At 45.8% G+C, this 16,678-nt stretch overlaps 1 protein-coding gene across 5 annotated transcripts in view; it reads left to right on the plus strand.

Annotated features, from left to right (window-relative positions):
- The window catches only part of SLC1A2 (solute carrier family 1 member 2), a 142,218-nt gene extending 125,870 nt beyond the window's left edge, over window positions 1-16,348 (plus strand). For 3 of the 5 annotated variants that reach the window (XM_086677681.1, XM_086677683.1, XM_086677682.1), the window contains exons 10-11: window positions 10,181-10,412; window positions 14,638-16,348. In XM_086677681.1, the coding sequence (XP_086533807.1) occupies window positions 10,181-10,412; window positions 14,638-14,709 (304 nt within the window). In that variant the 3' untranslated portion in view covers window positions 14,710-16,348. Of the gene's footprint in view, window positions 1-10,180; window positions 13,653-14,471; window positions 14,612-14,637 lie in introns of those variants that run through there. The other 2 variants (XR_015240899.1, XM_086677684.1) reach the window with 2 other exon arrangements.
- Window positions 16,349-16,678: the final 330 nt, after the last annotated feature.

The raw sequence follows: 16,678 nt of genomic DNA on the forward strand, positions 1-16,678 counted from the left end.
AGGGGAAATGAAGGCATTTTCAATAGTTTAGGGTCAGTAGGAGCTCAATAAATGTGTGCTCAGTTTAACCACAGACTTGCTGTGTATAGGGGCCTTTCCACACAGGAAGAAAGACAGAGGAAGCTATTAAAATTAAATCTGCTTCCCCTGTGACTTTTGCTTACTAGGTCCTCTGACCCTTTGTTCCTTGAACCTCCTGAACCCGTGTATCATTGGGCTACCTTACCTGCTGTGACTACGTTGCCTAGCCTCTTCTTGGGTTTGTTTCGGAGGCTTGGATTCCACCATTAGAGGTTTATCTTTTCAAAAAATTGTCATTATAGAGGCTGCCTCCCCTCATTCTAATGTAAATTCCTTACTTTGAGTGAAAAACAAATGCAGTAATATCATCAGGAGATGCAGAAAAGGAGATGATACTTGGCGGAGACCGCCATGTTCTTTGCATCTGTTGGCGATTAATTCCTAAAGAGCCCTAAGGGCTGTTTCACAGATGAGTAAACCAGGAATCAGAAAGGGTTAAGTGTCTTGCCTACAGCACTGGAGAGCTACGTCCCACCTGACACAACTTCATACTTAGAACCAAGGAGATCTAGCAATGGGCAGAAGCAAAGAGGCCCAAGGAAAGTTTAGGGAAGACAGACCTGTTAGGGTCACCTCTGATTTTACATAATAAAAGGGAATTTTCCATTTGACCTGTTTTTTCCTCCTCTCAAGATTAGAACAAAAGAGCAGAAAAAGCCTAAGTGGGGACAAATGGGGTACAATCAAGGTCTCAGCTACTCTGAGACCATTGTGGGCCCTGGTCTTCTTGGCAGTCGTTTGCTTCCAAGCCTGTTGGATGAGAGTCATTTCATGAAACATCCAAGACCCTGCCCACTTCTGACCTAAATGCCAGCGAATGGAATCGGAGGGCTGGGTCCTCCCCGATCACCCCACACCAGCGCTCTCATGTGCATACTTGCACGGAGAGCAGGGCGTCCTAACTCCACGGTGGAATCATGCCAGCTGAAGGGAGTTGGCCGAACCCAAGAATGATGATACATTTGGATTACCTATATTGATGAAACCGTATATGAGAAAACTCGATCCCAGGCTGGCAGTGGAAAGGAAGGAAGAAATGAAGAGCTGTTCTCTGGTTCTGGGGTCTGATCTCAGGTGCAGGGGGTGGGGGTGGGGGGTGCGAGGGGCATGTTACTGGAGAAAGGAAAGCAAAGGGGCAGGAGCCCCGGATCTGAGCTCTGGGCTTATTCTCTGGAGGACTTCGCACAAGCTACTCTCTGGACTTCCCCTGTGTCACGTGGACAATGGGAATGGGAACTTGTGGGCTTAAAGGCGGAGTCTAGACCCAATGCCCTTGAGTGCCCTTCTGGTTTTAAGACCCGGACTAGGATTCTGCTGGTGATGGATGTTCGTACACAAATAAGCCAGAACGTTCCTTTTAAGAAGAGAAGAAAAAACGGAGGATAGAGGATCCTGGGAAAATGTGCGTAGGGGTCTGTAGCTAGGTCAGATCTGCTTTGAATTAGTAATGGTGGTACATTCTTTCTCGCCAGCAAGTGGAGTTCTGGAAACATGCTCTTGGTCATGGGCTCCGTGGCTGTTGGGGGCCCATTACAGTGTGAATGGGGTGGGTGGGGGGTTGAGACAGAGGTGTGGGGGAGGCTGGCCGTTCCCTAGTAAAATAGTGTGTGGGGGAAAAGCAGAGAAAAGGAAATGGTGAGGGGATTTATTATTCTCGCCGGGCAAAGCTTGTAAGCTCTCATAACTCTAGCAATTTTTCAATTTAAAACCAAACAAAGCCCGCAGTGACATTTAATGTCCGACAGTGTTTGCCAGCTGCTGGAGATCTTACTGGAGGCTGCTGGAGCCTCCTTACTGCCCGCCAAGCCCTGGATGCTTTTCAGTGGGCAGGCTTAGCTGCTCTGTAAATGTCATGGTGAAAACCAAGATCCTGGGCCCTGAAAAATGCCGGGAGTCCTCAAACACCGGATGGGCGGGGCTGGTAAACCAGAACCTTCCCCTGGGGCCAAGAAGCCCTTTGTGTCGGGAATCCTCCACGGATATTTATAAGAGACCTCGCTGACACCCCTCTCTCTCTGAAGGAAGCAGGATGGAGTGCAAACTGGGAGCCAGTCCCAGGAAGAGGTCGTAAATAACTGGGTCTGGCCACAGGTGGCCAAAGGGAAGCCAAAATAAAGTGAAAACCCAAGTGGGTCTGCGGCTCATTTATCACATGCGACTGCTGGGGAGGTCTTTTCTGGGGACACATTTACTAGCTGGGGGATAGAGGTGAACTTACTAGGAAGACCTTAAGGGCCTCCACCCTTTGGCGGGGGTGTGTGTGGAGGGGTGCGCTCTGAGGCTCCCTGTTAACATCCCTCCCTGGAGGGAATAGAGCAGGGATTCTCAAACCTGAGCACACACCCAAACCCCCTGGAGATTCAGGAGGTCTGGGGTGGGGACCAAGAATTGACATTGCCAACAAGTTCCCAGGTGATGCAGGCCAGGGACCTCACTTCCAGAAACCAGAGACTGGAGACTCGGAAGGGGGAGTAGGAGTCCCTGATTGTGGGTATCTAAGCACCGCTACGGTTTTTGAATACCAGTTGACAGTTCACGCATCCAGCCGACGAGAACAGATGGAAAGGACTCGGGATACTCATAGCTAATACCTAGCAAGTGCTCCTGAAATATCAGGCAGTGTTCTAAGCACTTTACAGGGACCTGTTTCAAAGGTGGCCCCAATGATGAGACCGGTTCATAGTATTATCCCCATTTTACAGTTGAGGAGACTGAGGCTCAGAGAAAAGTAATTTATCCCAATGTAGTGGATATCGAGTGACTGAACTAGGATTCAAACCCAGGTGATCTGGCTGTCCCTTGGGGGTCCAGGCCCGCCAATCTGGGGTCTCGTTCTCTTATTTAAGACACACTTGTGCAGCTATGTGTGATCGAAACCCCACTCCATATCTGGTGGAAGAGAAGACCAATCCCTCCATCTATCGTATCTCTGAAGATGCTGGGAGTTTATTGTTGAAGTCTTGTGCCGTGACTCCCTGCTCCCACCAGAGTTCTTTTCTACAACTTTCCTGACCTCCAGTGATGTCCACGCCAGCTGGGATGTCACTCTTTCCCCTAGTCCTTCCCTCCCCTGCCAACGCGTCCCTGACTGGAAGCAGCGAGATTGCAGTTTGGGGGTGGGGTGGGGGTGGGGCTACAGTTCGGAGCAGCAAGAATCATTCTTCAATGCATCACAAAAGAAATATGTGTTCACGGAAAAACAAAGGGGAGGGGCAGAGCTCAGGAGAGTTATAAGATGAAAAAGACAAAATCTCCCTATATTTGCAATTGAATCTTGAGTTTTGTTTCCCTGAAGTAATAATCAGTGTGAATAATTTCAGGGAGCACGGAAGCAAAAATTGAGTGTTAGGCACCTTTTCTCCTTAAAAAATAAATCCTTGGGGCGCTTGGGCGGCTCAGTTGGTCAAGTGTCTGACTCTTGATTTCGGCTCAGGTTGTGATCTCACGGTTGGTGAGTTCAAGCCCCGTGTCAGGATTCTCTTGGGATCCTCTCTCTCTCTCTCTCTCTCTCCCTCTCTCTGTGCCCTTCCAACCCTCTCAAAATAAATAAACTTAAAAAAATAATAAAAAAAAAATAAATCCTTTAGTGCCTGCCACCCCCTTCTAGGGACCTGTCCCTGCCCAGTTTTTCCCTTTGGTCCCAATCTCTCCCTGTGTTGCCGGGCCTCCCTGTGTTTGCCCCCGGCGCTCAGGACACGTGTCTTGTTTTTGTAGGCAAGGTAATTTGGGCTCTGTCCCTCCTCCTCTCTCTCCATCTTGCCCTTGCCCTAACTTTTCACGTCCAAGACGCCCAACCAGACATTTGCTGAACAAAAGACAGTCCTCTTTCTAGAGTTAACCTGCTCTCTTTAACAGCCCCTCCCCACCCCTCCTTCAACGCACCCGCCCACCGGGTTCCCCCACCCTGCCCATATCACAAATAGATACAACATGGTGTCCGCGCTCAAAGAGCTTATCATCTAGTAATGGGGACAGATGTGGTCCAAAAAATCCCAACCCGAGTGTGCTAAGTGCAAAAAGAGGAATGCACAAGACTTGGTGGAAGAACAAAAGAGGAAGTGGTCTACTCCCCTTTTCACTGGGACTGAGAAGATGAGGAGTAGGAGGGAAGAAGGAAGAGGGGGATGGGCCAACAGCTGAGCACTGGGTTGGTGTCAGACCTTTTATATGCAGAGTTTGGCTGAGGTCCTCTTGATGACAAGCACTCAGGACACATTAACAGTTACTATCTTCTCTACAAGCTTGGAAGGAGGGATTACTTTCCATATTTTACAAATGAGCGAGAGAAGCTAAGTGACTTGGCCTACCGTACCCAGGATTGCAATCAGGGCTCCCATCCAGAGTTCACACTCTTAACCAATGCTTCCGTAGGCCCTCCTTCCCTTCTCAACCCCATGTGGCTTTAGCCCTTGGATGTTTAGGATTGTGCCAGCCTTCTCAGGCCTGGGGCCTCGGGCGGCCCCTCCGCCATTACTGTGCACCCTGCATTCTGAGAGGCAGACATGATGGTTTGTTTCCTGTGAATGTTAAGTTGAGTCACATGAAATTGCCAATATGTGACCTTTGGGAACTTGTAGAAGTGGCAACTTTGTATGGTTCAGCCCAATTCAAAGACCCAGATGACCCTGAGTGACCCTGCTCCCTTGGCTCTGTTATTCTGTGAGAACCAGGACTTGCAGACAATTCTAACACCTTCCTGCCAGAGGATTTGTTTTTTTTAATTTTTTTTTCTTAATGTTTTTATTTATTTTTGAGACACAGAGACACAGAGCATGAGCAGGGGAGGGGCAGAGAGAGAGGGAGACACAGAATCCGAAGCAGGCTCCGGGCTCTGAGCCGTCAGCACAGAGCCTGATGCGGGGCTCGAACTCACAGACTGTGAGATCATGACCTGAGCCAAAGTCGGACGCTCAACCGACTGAGCCACCCAGGCACGCGAGTTCGGATCTCCCCTCTGTCCCCTTTTCACAGGTCTGACACAGAGTGTCCAGACTCAAGGACAGCATCAGGCACTCTGAAATTCTTTTTACCAAGTAGCCTTGAAGCTCCTGAGGTCAGCAGGGTTTCCTGAACAGTCAAGGCTGGTTGTGAGGCAAAATGAAAGCATTTGCTTGTGGAGAAATTTTCCATATGTGAACCATAAACTCCCATATCCCGTTTTTGGCCACACTTGGACTTCCCCAGAGTTGGTCAGACATCCCCCCTGGTGGCCTCAATGGCAAACCAAAAAAATCCTATCTCCCGTCTCCCACCATCTTCCCCTCGCTCTCTTTACCTTCTCAGTCAATCGTCTTGAATAAGACGATTATAAATAATATCACTACTTACTCAGTTCTCATTCACTTTTCTACCCGTGGCGAGCTGGCTTCTGTCTCTGCCTCTGGCTTGCAACTGCCCTGGCAGTGATGGCCTCTTTGTTGCTAAAACCAAGGGGCTCTTCTTTTTCTTCTCTTACCTGATCTCCAGGCAGTCATTGGAATTGTCCATCACACCCTTACTTTTGCAACATGCTTCCCTCAAACGCTTCTAAGTTTTCTTCCACCTTGGCGGACTCTTATTCCTTTGCCCACTCCTTAAGTGTTGGTCACTCTCAGGGTTCTAGATAAGACTGTCTTTTCTTCCCACTCTGCATTCTCTCCAAGAATGAACCAAAAACGCCTGTGGCATCTCCCCATGGCCTCTCTAGGTGTCGCCTCCTAATTCACTACCTGCAGCCCAGTTGTCGGTCCTGATCTTTAGTCCAGATTCCCAACCACTTGTGGCACATCTCTCCTTTGCTGGGTCCCAACCCTCAGCCCCAGTATGTTCAAGCTGACACGAGAACCTTTCTCACCCCGACCCGTCATGTCCCCTACACATGGTTGGTACGGTCTACTGGTTGCCAGTAGACATATCAACGCCAGCTGCCCAAACCCGATACCGGAGAGGAATCCTTGACTCTTTTCTTGTTTATTCTCTATGACCAATCAGTCCTCAGGTCCTGTAATTCTGTCTCATCATCTTCCATCACATCTTCACCAAGTGGGTTTTGCTCTCTCAGCCTTGCCCTTCCTCAGACCAGTCTTTGTACGGGGGCAAGCGTGCCCTTGCTGCTCCTCAGTGGCTCCTCGTGACACTTGGGACAAAGCCCTGACCTCCTGAACTTGGCTGATGAGGCCATACGTGATTTGGTCAGTTCTTCCCTTCTGCCTCTCATTACATTCATTTGCCTCCTGAGTGGTCTTGCGTGCTTCTCTCTCCTCGATTTCACATTATCGATTTCTTCTCTCTAGCTCATTTTCTCAGACTTATCCACAGGTCCAAACTTGGCACGCTTCTACTCAAGCTTTTGCAGGGGCCCAAGTGTAGATAAAATGTCCTACCTACTAAATCCCATAGCGCCCGTAAAGAGAGCGTGGGTTCTTGGAGGAAGAGGGAGCATAGGAAGAGCCATTTCTTGTTCTTCGTTGCCAGGACACTTGACATAGTGCCCTGCACAAAGATGCTCATTGTACGCCTGTTGAATGAATGAATGAATGAATGAATGAGCTAACAAAGAACTCAGCAAGTATTAGAGTCTGTGTTGTCTTCTTATTTCTGTGTAGCCATTTTGATGCTCTTGTGCTCCTGCAGTCTTTAATGAGTAGTTATGGCATTCCAAATATTTCTCTCATTTTATTTAACCCTCATAATCTTCTGTGAGGTTCAGATTAGCCCCATTCCATATTTCATGGTCAGGTGAGAGGTGATTTGCTCAAGGTAAGAGAGTCAAAAGATCTGGGTTGAGCTTCCAGCCCTAAGTCCAGGGCCCTTTCCTTCTTGATTTTGGTGTCGAACATCAGTATGCTTTGATTCTGCCCAATCCTGTCTTCCATTCATTCCTGGCCTGATAGCTATTTCCTCTGGCCAGGTTCATTTTCAAACTCAAGGAGACCTGACACGGGTGCCTGTATGGCTCAGGTCATGGTCTCGCAGTTTGTGGGTTCAAGCCCTGCGTTGGGTTCTGTGCTGACTGCTCAGAGGCTGGAGCCTGCTCCGGATTCTGTGTCTCCCTCTCTCTCTGCTTTCCCCCACTCATGTTCTGTCTCTGTCTCAAAAATAAATAAACCATAAAAAAAAAAAATAAAAAAAAAAGTAAAAGGAAATTTGAGAGTATGGAACAGATATCCTAGTCAAAAAATTTGGTTCAGTGGCTTCTTTGGAGAGTAGAGATTTGGTATCAGAGAAAGTCAAGAGTTGAAGAAACAAGAGTTTGTAAATTTGTATCATCCATTTGAGTGGCAATGGATTTATTAAACTTAAAAAGTCATTAGCCCTTTAGGACAGTGTCTTGTGCTTTTGCCCATAAAATGGGGGTATGAGTGATGGCTGTTCCCTAAAGGGGAAGGAACAAGAATTTAATGAATATCAACTGTGGACCAGGAACTGGTTTTGTCTTCTTGAAATGCTATAAAATAGGTATTTTGCCTGCCTGAGAAAAATTCTGGTAGAGGAAGTCACCCAGGTTACACGGCTAGTAAGTGGCCGAACTAGGTTCAGATTCAGAGCTTTCTGGCTCCCAGGTGCTTTGCATCATGTGGCAGACAGTGCATTCTGGAGGCACACGTCCTGTGCTCAAATTTTTCGGTTCTATGACTTCACTAGGATGTGTGACTTTGGGAAGCCATTTGATCTCTCCAAACCCCTGTGTTTCAATTTCCTCAGTGTGGATAACAGTACTTCTTATAGCATTTTAGTGAGGATTAAACAAGGTAATATCTGGAAAGCATATCCTTCTACATATTAAATGTAATATATCAGCCACTATCATCATCACCCCACCATCACCTTTGGTCCTTCTACTTGAAAAGGACGTCGATTCTCCTGGGCCGTGATACAAAAGAGTACCCAGTGGATTCCTCTTGGCGTCTTTAGCGCTCTTTGGAATTTAACCATTGGCCAAGGATGTTGGGTGCGTGACTCAGAACACACGCCAGGAGGGATTGAAAGTAAAGTTGAAAAACAACAGAGTAGGCCACAGCTAAATGATGGGCAAATAACTCAGCTGGTTGGTTGGGAGTGCTACCATGGGAAATGTCCCGCAAATGCTTATGGATGTTTTCAGGGGGAGATAGTAGCTTAACTAGGCATGTTTGGATGTTCTACCTAGGAGCTGCCAAAAATATGTTTAAATTATGGGGCGCCTGGGTGGCGCAGTCGGTTAGGCGTCCGACTTCAGCCAGGTCACGATCTCGCGGTCCGGGAGTTCGAGCCCCGCGTCGGGCTCTGGGCTGATGGCTCAGAGCCTGGAGCCTGTTTCCGATTCTGTGTCTCCCTCTCTCTCTGCCCCTCCCCCGTTCATGCTCTGTCTCTCTCTGTCCCAAAAATAAATAAATGTTGAAAAAAAAAATTAAAAAAAAAAAATAAAAAAAAATATGTTTAAATTAACTTCATAAGAATAATGGTAATATTTAAAGTACACCTCATGTAATAACTAATGTTCTGTGAATCCTTGCTAAATGTCTGGAACTGTACTAAGCATATTGCTATCTTATTTAATCTTCAACCCAAAGTGGTAGATATTTTTATTATTTCCATCTCATAGTTAATGCAACTAAGGGTCACAAAGGTTAACTAGGGTCAGGGTTGTCCAACAAGTAAAAGAAAAGAGTGGCATCTGAATCCAAGTCGGGCTGTCTCCAGAGCCCATAGTTTTTCTGAATCATCATTATGCATGCCTTCTCATACCCTGTCTCTGCCTCAGATGCCTAATTTTGTGGATGACTTAAAGACCCAGTCTTTGTTCATGTATAGATTTTACCACCCTGCGGCAGATTCTCCAGAGTGGAAAGGAAGAGAAGAGCATTCTTAGATGGAGAGATGCCCCTGACAGCTGATGTCGGGGTCTGATCTTGACTTTTGTATGGGCAGGATCTTCCCACTTGAACCCAGAGGATAGCTGCTCACAAGCTCCTTGCGAGGAAGCCAGTCCTCTTGGTGCAGCGTCATTCTTCTTCTCTAATGAGAAATAGATTGGATGGTAGCAACTAGAATTTATTTTAGGCCTTTGTTCTAAGAACCAATTAAGACTTTCACTTTGCCTTGAACTGATTCTGGTGTCCTTATGCATATTTTTTGAATTAAAGGCTAGAGTGTCCTGGACAGAGATTTTAGCAGCATTTTTGCTTAAATTCTTTTAAAAAAAGTTTCCAGCACCCTTCTCTTTCAGACTTTGAGTATCTCATAAACATGGTTAGCAGGACTTTTCACACCAATCTGAACTAGTGGACGACAGAACACCACTTACTCTTAAGAACTTAGTTTTCCTGGTGCTGACGTTCTGAGAGGGAAGGTTCTGGGCCATCCTGCTTTTTTTTTTTTTTTTTTTTAAATCAGAACATGGGAAACAAGATTGGAGGGAGGGTTTTTCTTAACACTTCCTGATTCAAGAGGCACTCTGGAAGATTTAAATGTTTTTTTTTTCTTGGTTAACAGAGAGAGCAAGACAACGTATTTTGGTTTTTCCAGGACGCAGAGTCACTGTGCTTATTGGTCAGGGAGAAAATTGTGGCCGGGTTTCTCACCCATCAGCTGTGCCTGTGCCTGTGTATATGTATGTGTCGGTGGGAGACTGAGGTGCAGAGGGAAAGGCAATGTTAATTTCAATCCTTACGAAGAGATGAATTTTCTATCATGGGAGAATTCACAGGTAGGATTAATAAGCAAAATAAGCGGATGTGAGCTGGGGTCCTTGAAGAACAGTGGAAATCAAGAGGACACAGCTAACGGTGTCTGGAGCTTTGGGTGCTAATTCCGAGATCTGAGAATTATTGTCTTCCAATTCTTCCTTCTCTCCTTTCTCTTTGCTGTTGTTTATTGGGTTTCTACCATCCATCAGACGTTTTGCTAAGGCCTTTACGTCCATGATCTCATTTGATTGTCACACAAGTTTATGAGACAGATATGATTGCTCTCTCCGGTTGACCAACAAGGAAATCAAGGCTCATAAAGATTAAGTAACTTGCCCCAGATCAGGCAAAGGGAAAAGTAGAGCCAGAACTCAGCCCCGGGTTCTAGACCTTGGCCTCTCAACCACCATGTCACTGCTTCTTCGCTAAACATTCTTGTTCTTTGTTCCCAGGGACAGGATGAGGACTTCAGTCAATGTTGTGGGTGACTCCTTTGGGGCTGGGATTGTCTATCACCTCTCCAAGTCTGAGCTGGATACTATTGACTCCCAGCATCGAGTGCATGAAGATATTGAAATGACCAAGACTCAGTCCATTTATGATGACATGAAGAACCATAGGGAAAGCAACTCTAATCAATGTGTCTATGCTGCACACAACTCTGTCATAGTAGATGAGTGCAAGGTACCTTTCCCGTTCATGGATATTGAGACCTGTATATAATAGTGCATGCTCAGTTTCCTAAGACAAGCACCAAAAGTCCTGCATGTATTATTGTCACATTTACTTTTCTGAAGAATCATGTAACCCAAGCTTCTATGAGTCCCAGATCATCTAACTCTGTGTCTAACGTGGCAGATCTAACAGTCAAAGAGCCAATCGGTTGCTTGTTTCGTCCATGTGATGTAAAACAATCATTTTGACCACCCCCCCCTTTCCACCCACTCCACAAATTTGATTGGTTTTCTTGAACATTTTGCCGAAGAATTTGTGGTTCTTAAGGCTTTGTTGGATTTCAAATATTCTATTCCTTGAATGAAACACTAAGAGAAATACCCCGAATCACTCAATATATGTAGCACAAGTATTCCTACTTGCTGGATATTACATGCTGGTCAAAAATGTGCCCACACGACTTTGTGCAACTATTTTTCTCTTAATTATTTTTGTGGGAAGGTGATTTTTGACCTTGCAGTCACTGTGCTCCAAGAATGGGGAAGCTGTTTCAAGTAAAGGATAACTATCCCTCAGGACAATTATCCCATAGCCACTACATTTCACACAGTGGTGGCACCATCTTTCTTGAAGCATGGATGTTCTGGACTCTTTTCCAAGCTGCTGGGTACTAAGTCTTCAAGCTTGATGGGCTCTGTCTAGCCTTCATTGTAACTAACTTGACATTGTCAAAGACAGAGTGTCATGACCAGAGTGAAGCAAACTTGGAGAAACCCTGGCAGGTGAGCAGAGTCAACTCTGGGAGTTGGGTTGCCCAAATGGTTCCAAGTAGCATCTGAAGGCAATCGGCACCCAGTACAGGTTTCTGATATTCTTTTGATTCCTGCTGACAGGATCTTATTTAATAATTTCTCCCTGGGTTACTTCTGGGTCATTCCAAACATACACATGGCCTCTGCCAGGCAAATAAGGGTGACACAGAAGTGATTCTCTTTACTGGATTGTAACATAGGTCCAGAAGTCTAATGGGCCAGCAGTAGTCTTTTGCTCATCCCCTCTCTACCGGGTACACGTGTGGGTGAACCAAGGCTCTGGTACAAATTAAGGAAGGACTTAGCCATCAAGAGCAGCTGCAAAAACTAATTGACTCAGCGAAAATGATTCAAATTATTCGAAATTCAGATGTCTCTAAAGCGCATATTCCATTCTCCTAGGAAGTTAGCTCTTCCCACGTCTAGATGAATGTGCTGGATTATTCCCCGTCAAAATTTGGGTCAACAAGGGTCCACATTCTCATGAAATGGCTCTGTGCTCTATTTAACAAGTATTTATTGTGTGCCTTGTGGGGTTTAGTTAAGCATCTCATTCCTGTGACCTCCTGTATTTTGATCATTCATCAGATATTTATTGAGTGCCCATTATCTGCAAAGCCCTGAAATAGGCAATGGGAGGACAGAAAAGCGAATGTACCATTTTGTAGGAAAGAGAAGGGTTGATTCCAAGTTACTGCCATACAAGGAAAAAGAATAGCATCAAATAAAGTGAAATCACCATATATTTTTACATTTTGCAATTATATGTAAGAAGAATCGTAGTGACTAATTGCCTGTGGTGTGGCTCTTTTGGAGCTTCTCAAGAGGCTTCCTAATAGTGTTAGAAGGACATGTTTTGAAAAAGATGGTATATAGATATGGAGATACATTTAGATTTCAGACTTCCTGGGTTCTTTTTCTTAAAGGACATTAGGAGAAGTTTGCTATGTTCTTAGAGCAAGAACAACTCAAGCCCCCTAAAGGAAGAGATTTGTGAACTGTCCCTATCACTAGGAAGCAAGCCACCCTGTTTCCGCATTTATCACTGCTGTATCCCAGCACCTAAAGCAGTACCTGGCATGCAGTAGGCGCTCTATAAATATTTGTTGTATGTATCCTTTTAGCATCTTGACCCTGTGCTTTGTTTCAGACAACCTTGTTGCTGGCCAGTTCTGTAGAGATACTGGCTTAGTCCGTCTCTATAACTGACTGCCTACCCAACCACCTGCAAACTTGGTGAATTAGCATTTACATGGTCGAAAGGACACTGAGCAGGTCAGGGACATACCGAATGGCCATGTTGGTTTAATAACTATCTGGCCGTTTGGATTTTTTAGTGAAGTCATTGGGTTCGGCTCACCGAAGGTTAGTTGGCCTCGGCCTTCGCGAGGTGAGGCGAGCACCTCTTCCCACCTAGACCAACGAAACTGAGTTGCCACTGATGCACGAGAGGAGGCAGCCAGAGCCATCAAGATGAATTTGCACACTCTCCCGGAATATCTGAGTCACATTTTTTCCTGCCTTTGAACTTCCTTCTGGTCCATTCTCCGTCTCACTGTTTTAAAAACCAAGATGGGAGACGTCAATGCTTCCTGTCAGCCCCCTCCCCTTCCTGCTTTTCTATTACCCAGGTGGTTGGAACAGAGCAGGGTGGGATGGACCGGGGAGTTAGAGTCCTGGCTTCCTTGAACCGGCTCAGAAAAAGAAATGCCAAAAAAGGGGCTGTCCCGGCCACTTTCGAAACACAGGCCCCAGTATTCAACAACAGTGACGGCCACAGCAGGGCACACCCCCCAGTGCGGCCTGGTGTTCCAGAGGCCGCACAGCATGATTTATACTTTTGTACAGCTATTGATCTGGTTCATCACGGAAAGCCAAATAGGCACATTCAAGGTCAGAGCGAACAGGCAGCTTTCTCCAGGCAGACAGTTTGTTCCTGGCAGTCTTTCCTGAGAGTTCACTGAAGGGGAAACAAATTTGCTGGAGCTCTGGTCAAAATGTTAACCACTTCGAGCGTTGCTACGTCATGTTGGTGTCTGCTGTTTTCAAACTCTTGCCTTGTCCTTGTAGTTGGAAGTTACGTGAGAGCTTTTTAATTGTCATCAGAATAACTGCATGTGGGGTGGTCATGGCTTGTTGCATGGTCTTTCTAGAAAACTATGGGCGCCCACTGGGGGGTGGAGAAACGAATGGCTTCTGTTTTCGTTCGCTCGGTTTGTGAAGGGCACTTGTGTTCTGTTCCTAGCATGGTAGTGTGTGTTCCTAACGCATGCGTTTCGCTGCCTCTCGGGTTAAGAAGATCCGATTTCTTTCAAACATTGCTGCGTTTGTCATGTCTCCATATCCTAATGCTTCCATAAATCCAGTCTCTCCATTATGTGGAATATCAGTCGTGGGTTTAAGTTTGCACATGACGTTGAGGACAGACAGATGGAAGGTAAGCTAGGAAAATGATTTAGAAGTGGAGGGGAATACCTCCCACGCTGTGTGAGGGTTCAGTTTGCTTCGAGCCAGGGAAGCATAATAGAGACACTCTGGTGGTTATACTTGATTGTTAAATGCCTGCATGGGGGGGCGCCTGGGTGGCGCAGTCGGTTAGGTGTCCGACTTCAGCCAGGTCACGATCTCGCGGTCCGTGAGTTCGAGCCCCGCCAGGTCACGATCTCGCGGTCCGTGAGTTCGAGCCCCGCGTCGGGCTCTGGGCTGATGGCTCAGAGCCTGGAGCCTGTTTCCGATTCTGTGTCTCCCTCTCTCTCTGCCCCTCCCCCATTCATGCTCTGTCTCTCTCTGTCCCAAAAATAAATAAACGTTGAAAAACAAAAATTAAAAAAAAAAATGCCTGCATGGGAATAATTTGGATATAATTTGGAAATAATTTGGACGTCTGGCTTTTAATTCCCCTTTTCTTCTCGATTTTTAAAGCCTGGATAGCCTACCTGGTATCCACGCCATCATGATTTCTGATTTCGAAACTGGACGTGTATAAACTCCACCCGGCCTCATGGCAACTGAACCCTTCACTAGCTGTGCATGAGTAGAACTAGCTGTCTAGTTCTGGATTTTTCTCTGGTTGTATGGAGTAGCACAAGGGCACTGTTTGTTAAGGGCTGCATTATTCTCTGATGGGTCTATGTGTAGCTAGACGCCCCCGCCACCCTGAAAGCATTAGTAGAACTCATGTCCCAAATTGCAGACTCTCTCCAGTTCCTCTGTACTCCCCAAGGCAAATATGTACTTTTCACCATTTACAAATCAGTGTCGAAAAGCAAGACGGGCTCAAAATCAATTTGGAAAGAACCACATTTGAAACCAACATGTAAGTCATGTAGTGTAACTCGGATCTCGTGCTTCTCCACATAACCCACGGGGTGGTTTTCTGGTTCGTGGCCTGTAAGCTGGATGTTGATGGTGATTATTTTCAGGTAACTCTGGCAGCCAACGGAAAGTCGGCCGACGGCGGTGTTGAGGAAGAACCTTGGAAGCGTGAAAAATAAGGATATGACTCTCAGCAAATTCTTGAATAAACTCCCCAGCTTATCTTATGGTAAAAGAGAGTTCAAAACAAGCTTTCTTTAAAAAGAAAAAAAGATGCATTTATTTCTGTGTTTACTTAATCCGTTAGCCGAGGCTTCGAGGATCTGTTGTGAGTCAGTGATAGGCACGGTGCTGTGTGTTTGCCAAGTCATGCTTCGTAACCGTCTCGTTTTCTCACCCGTGTTATTGTTTGGATGGATGCTGCTGGAGGAACCAGTTGGAACTGAACGCGCATTCTTGCCGGCTTCCCTTTTCTCTCTAAATGCAGAGCCGTGGGCGCTCTTTTCCCCGGGGGATACGACTAGAGCAATGTGGTGTACTCCGGGGATTTGGGATGACGAGCAGACACTCAGCGTGTGATCCCAAGTGTTTTTCATGCTTCCGCTTCATTCCGCGCCAGAGATTCTGTTAGAAGCCTCTAGAAGTTAATTCTCTCGAAATGTCTTGTAGAGTTTGCCCATGTGTTGATTAAAAGCGAATACCTGCCTTAGGGAACTCTGATGATCTAGCTTCTATATATATATATATATATATATATATATATATATACACACACACACACACACACACACACACACACTCTTGAAACGAAGTATTTCATAGAAAATTCTAGTGGGCACTGTGCTCCTCGCGACAATTGATCACGGAACCCGCTGAGTTTCTGCTCCACCCTTACCTAGTCTGTGGCAATAGTTATTGACATTTCAAAGTATGTTTCATAATTTGCTCCAAACTTGATAATGGATTAGGATGTAATTTGCACATAGCCGCTGTATATATTGACAAAAGTAAGAGAGCACAGCCAACACAGACTTGAACCAGATTCAAATAATCCAATTTGATTGGGTTTGGTTTGCATTCACCTGACATAGTGAAATCAAGTGAGATTATTTGCTTTATGCTTTCCTTTCTTTGCTTCAGCCCTCAAATACTTGTTTGGGTTTCTAACCAAAAAAAAAAAAAAAAAAAAAAAAAGGGGCATTTTTAATCCCCAAATTATTTCAGTTATAGCCTCATTAATCTGGAAGACCTAATCATTTTGCTCTCCTCACACATGGAGGACAGTTATGTTGGCTATGCCTCTTTTAACACCACCTCTCGATGAAAGCAAAACACTGTCATTGATCGAATGCGTAGAAAGCTTTTGGTACTATTCTCTCAAAGCACATAAAACCAGGTATAGGGCACAGTTGAAAGCAGGGTCCGTCTTCTTCCCTAGTCTTCTCTGTAGCAAGGAACAGAAAACAAGCATGGGCAAATCCCTATAAAGGTGACACTCCTGTGGCAAAGTCAAGGCAGCCTTGAGCCCTGAAATGGGAGCAAATGATGACTCCTTCCAGCTTCACAGACGGAATCTTTTCAAGGCTGTCACAGTTTGAGGGAGTCTGTAATACAAGTGGATTAGCACAGTGCCTTGTATGCCACAGGCACCCAATGACTCCAGATGAGAGATCGTGCAAGCTAAATCTGTTGATGTCGCTACTATCATTTTCCCGTTGAATAACGCACAGTATTTTCCTAAGGTTGCTGGCTTTGGGAGTTTGCTGGGAACTTGAACATGAATCACTGAGAAATAAAGTACACTTGACTAACTCTGAAGAGTGTGTAGAAGCTGGGTCCACACGTAGGAATCGGGTGGTCATCAGAGGCCAGCAGATGGGTGCTGGGGTATACGTGAGTAGTCGTAGAGTTCAAATTCTTTGGGGAGAAGGGGTGTAGAGAATCCCATACGCTTTATTACCTATTCCTGATGACTTTTCTTTTCCAAACCAGACACCTTTGGAACATACAAGAGACGTGAGCTTCCCGTTGCTTTTGTCTCTGAAACCCTTGTTATTTTTGGATAAGGATCACTATTGAGCAGTATTAAGCAGCTTTTTGCCTTTAAAAAAAAATTGCCATTGGTTCTTCATTTTCATTAGATGGACA

This window comes from Puma concolor, chromosome D1 (assembly GCF_028749965.1).
Source record: "Puma concolor isolate L17-30 chromosome D1, mPumCon1.1.hap2, whole genome shotgun sequence".
In the NCBI taxonomy this organism is placed as follows: domain Eukaryota; kingdom Metazoa; phylum Chordata; class Mammalia; order Carnivora; family Felidae; genus Puma; species Puma concolor.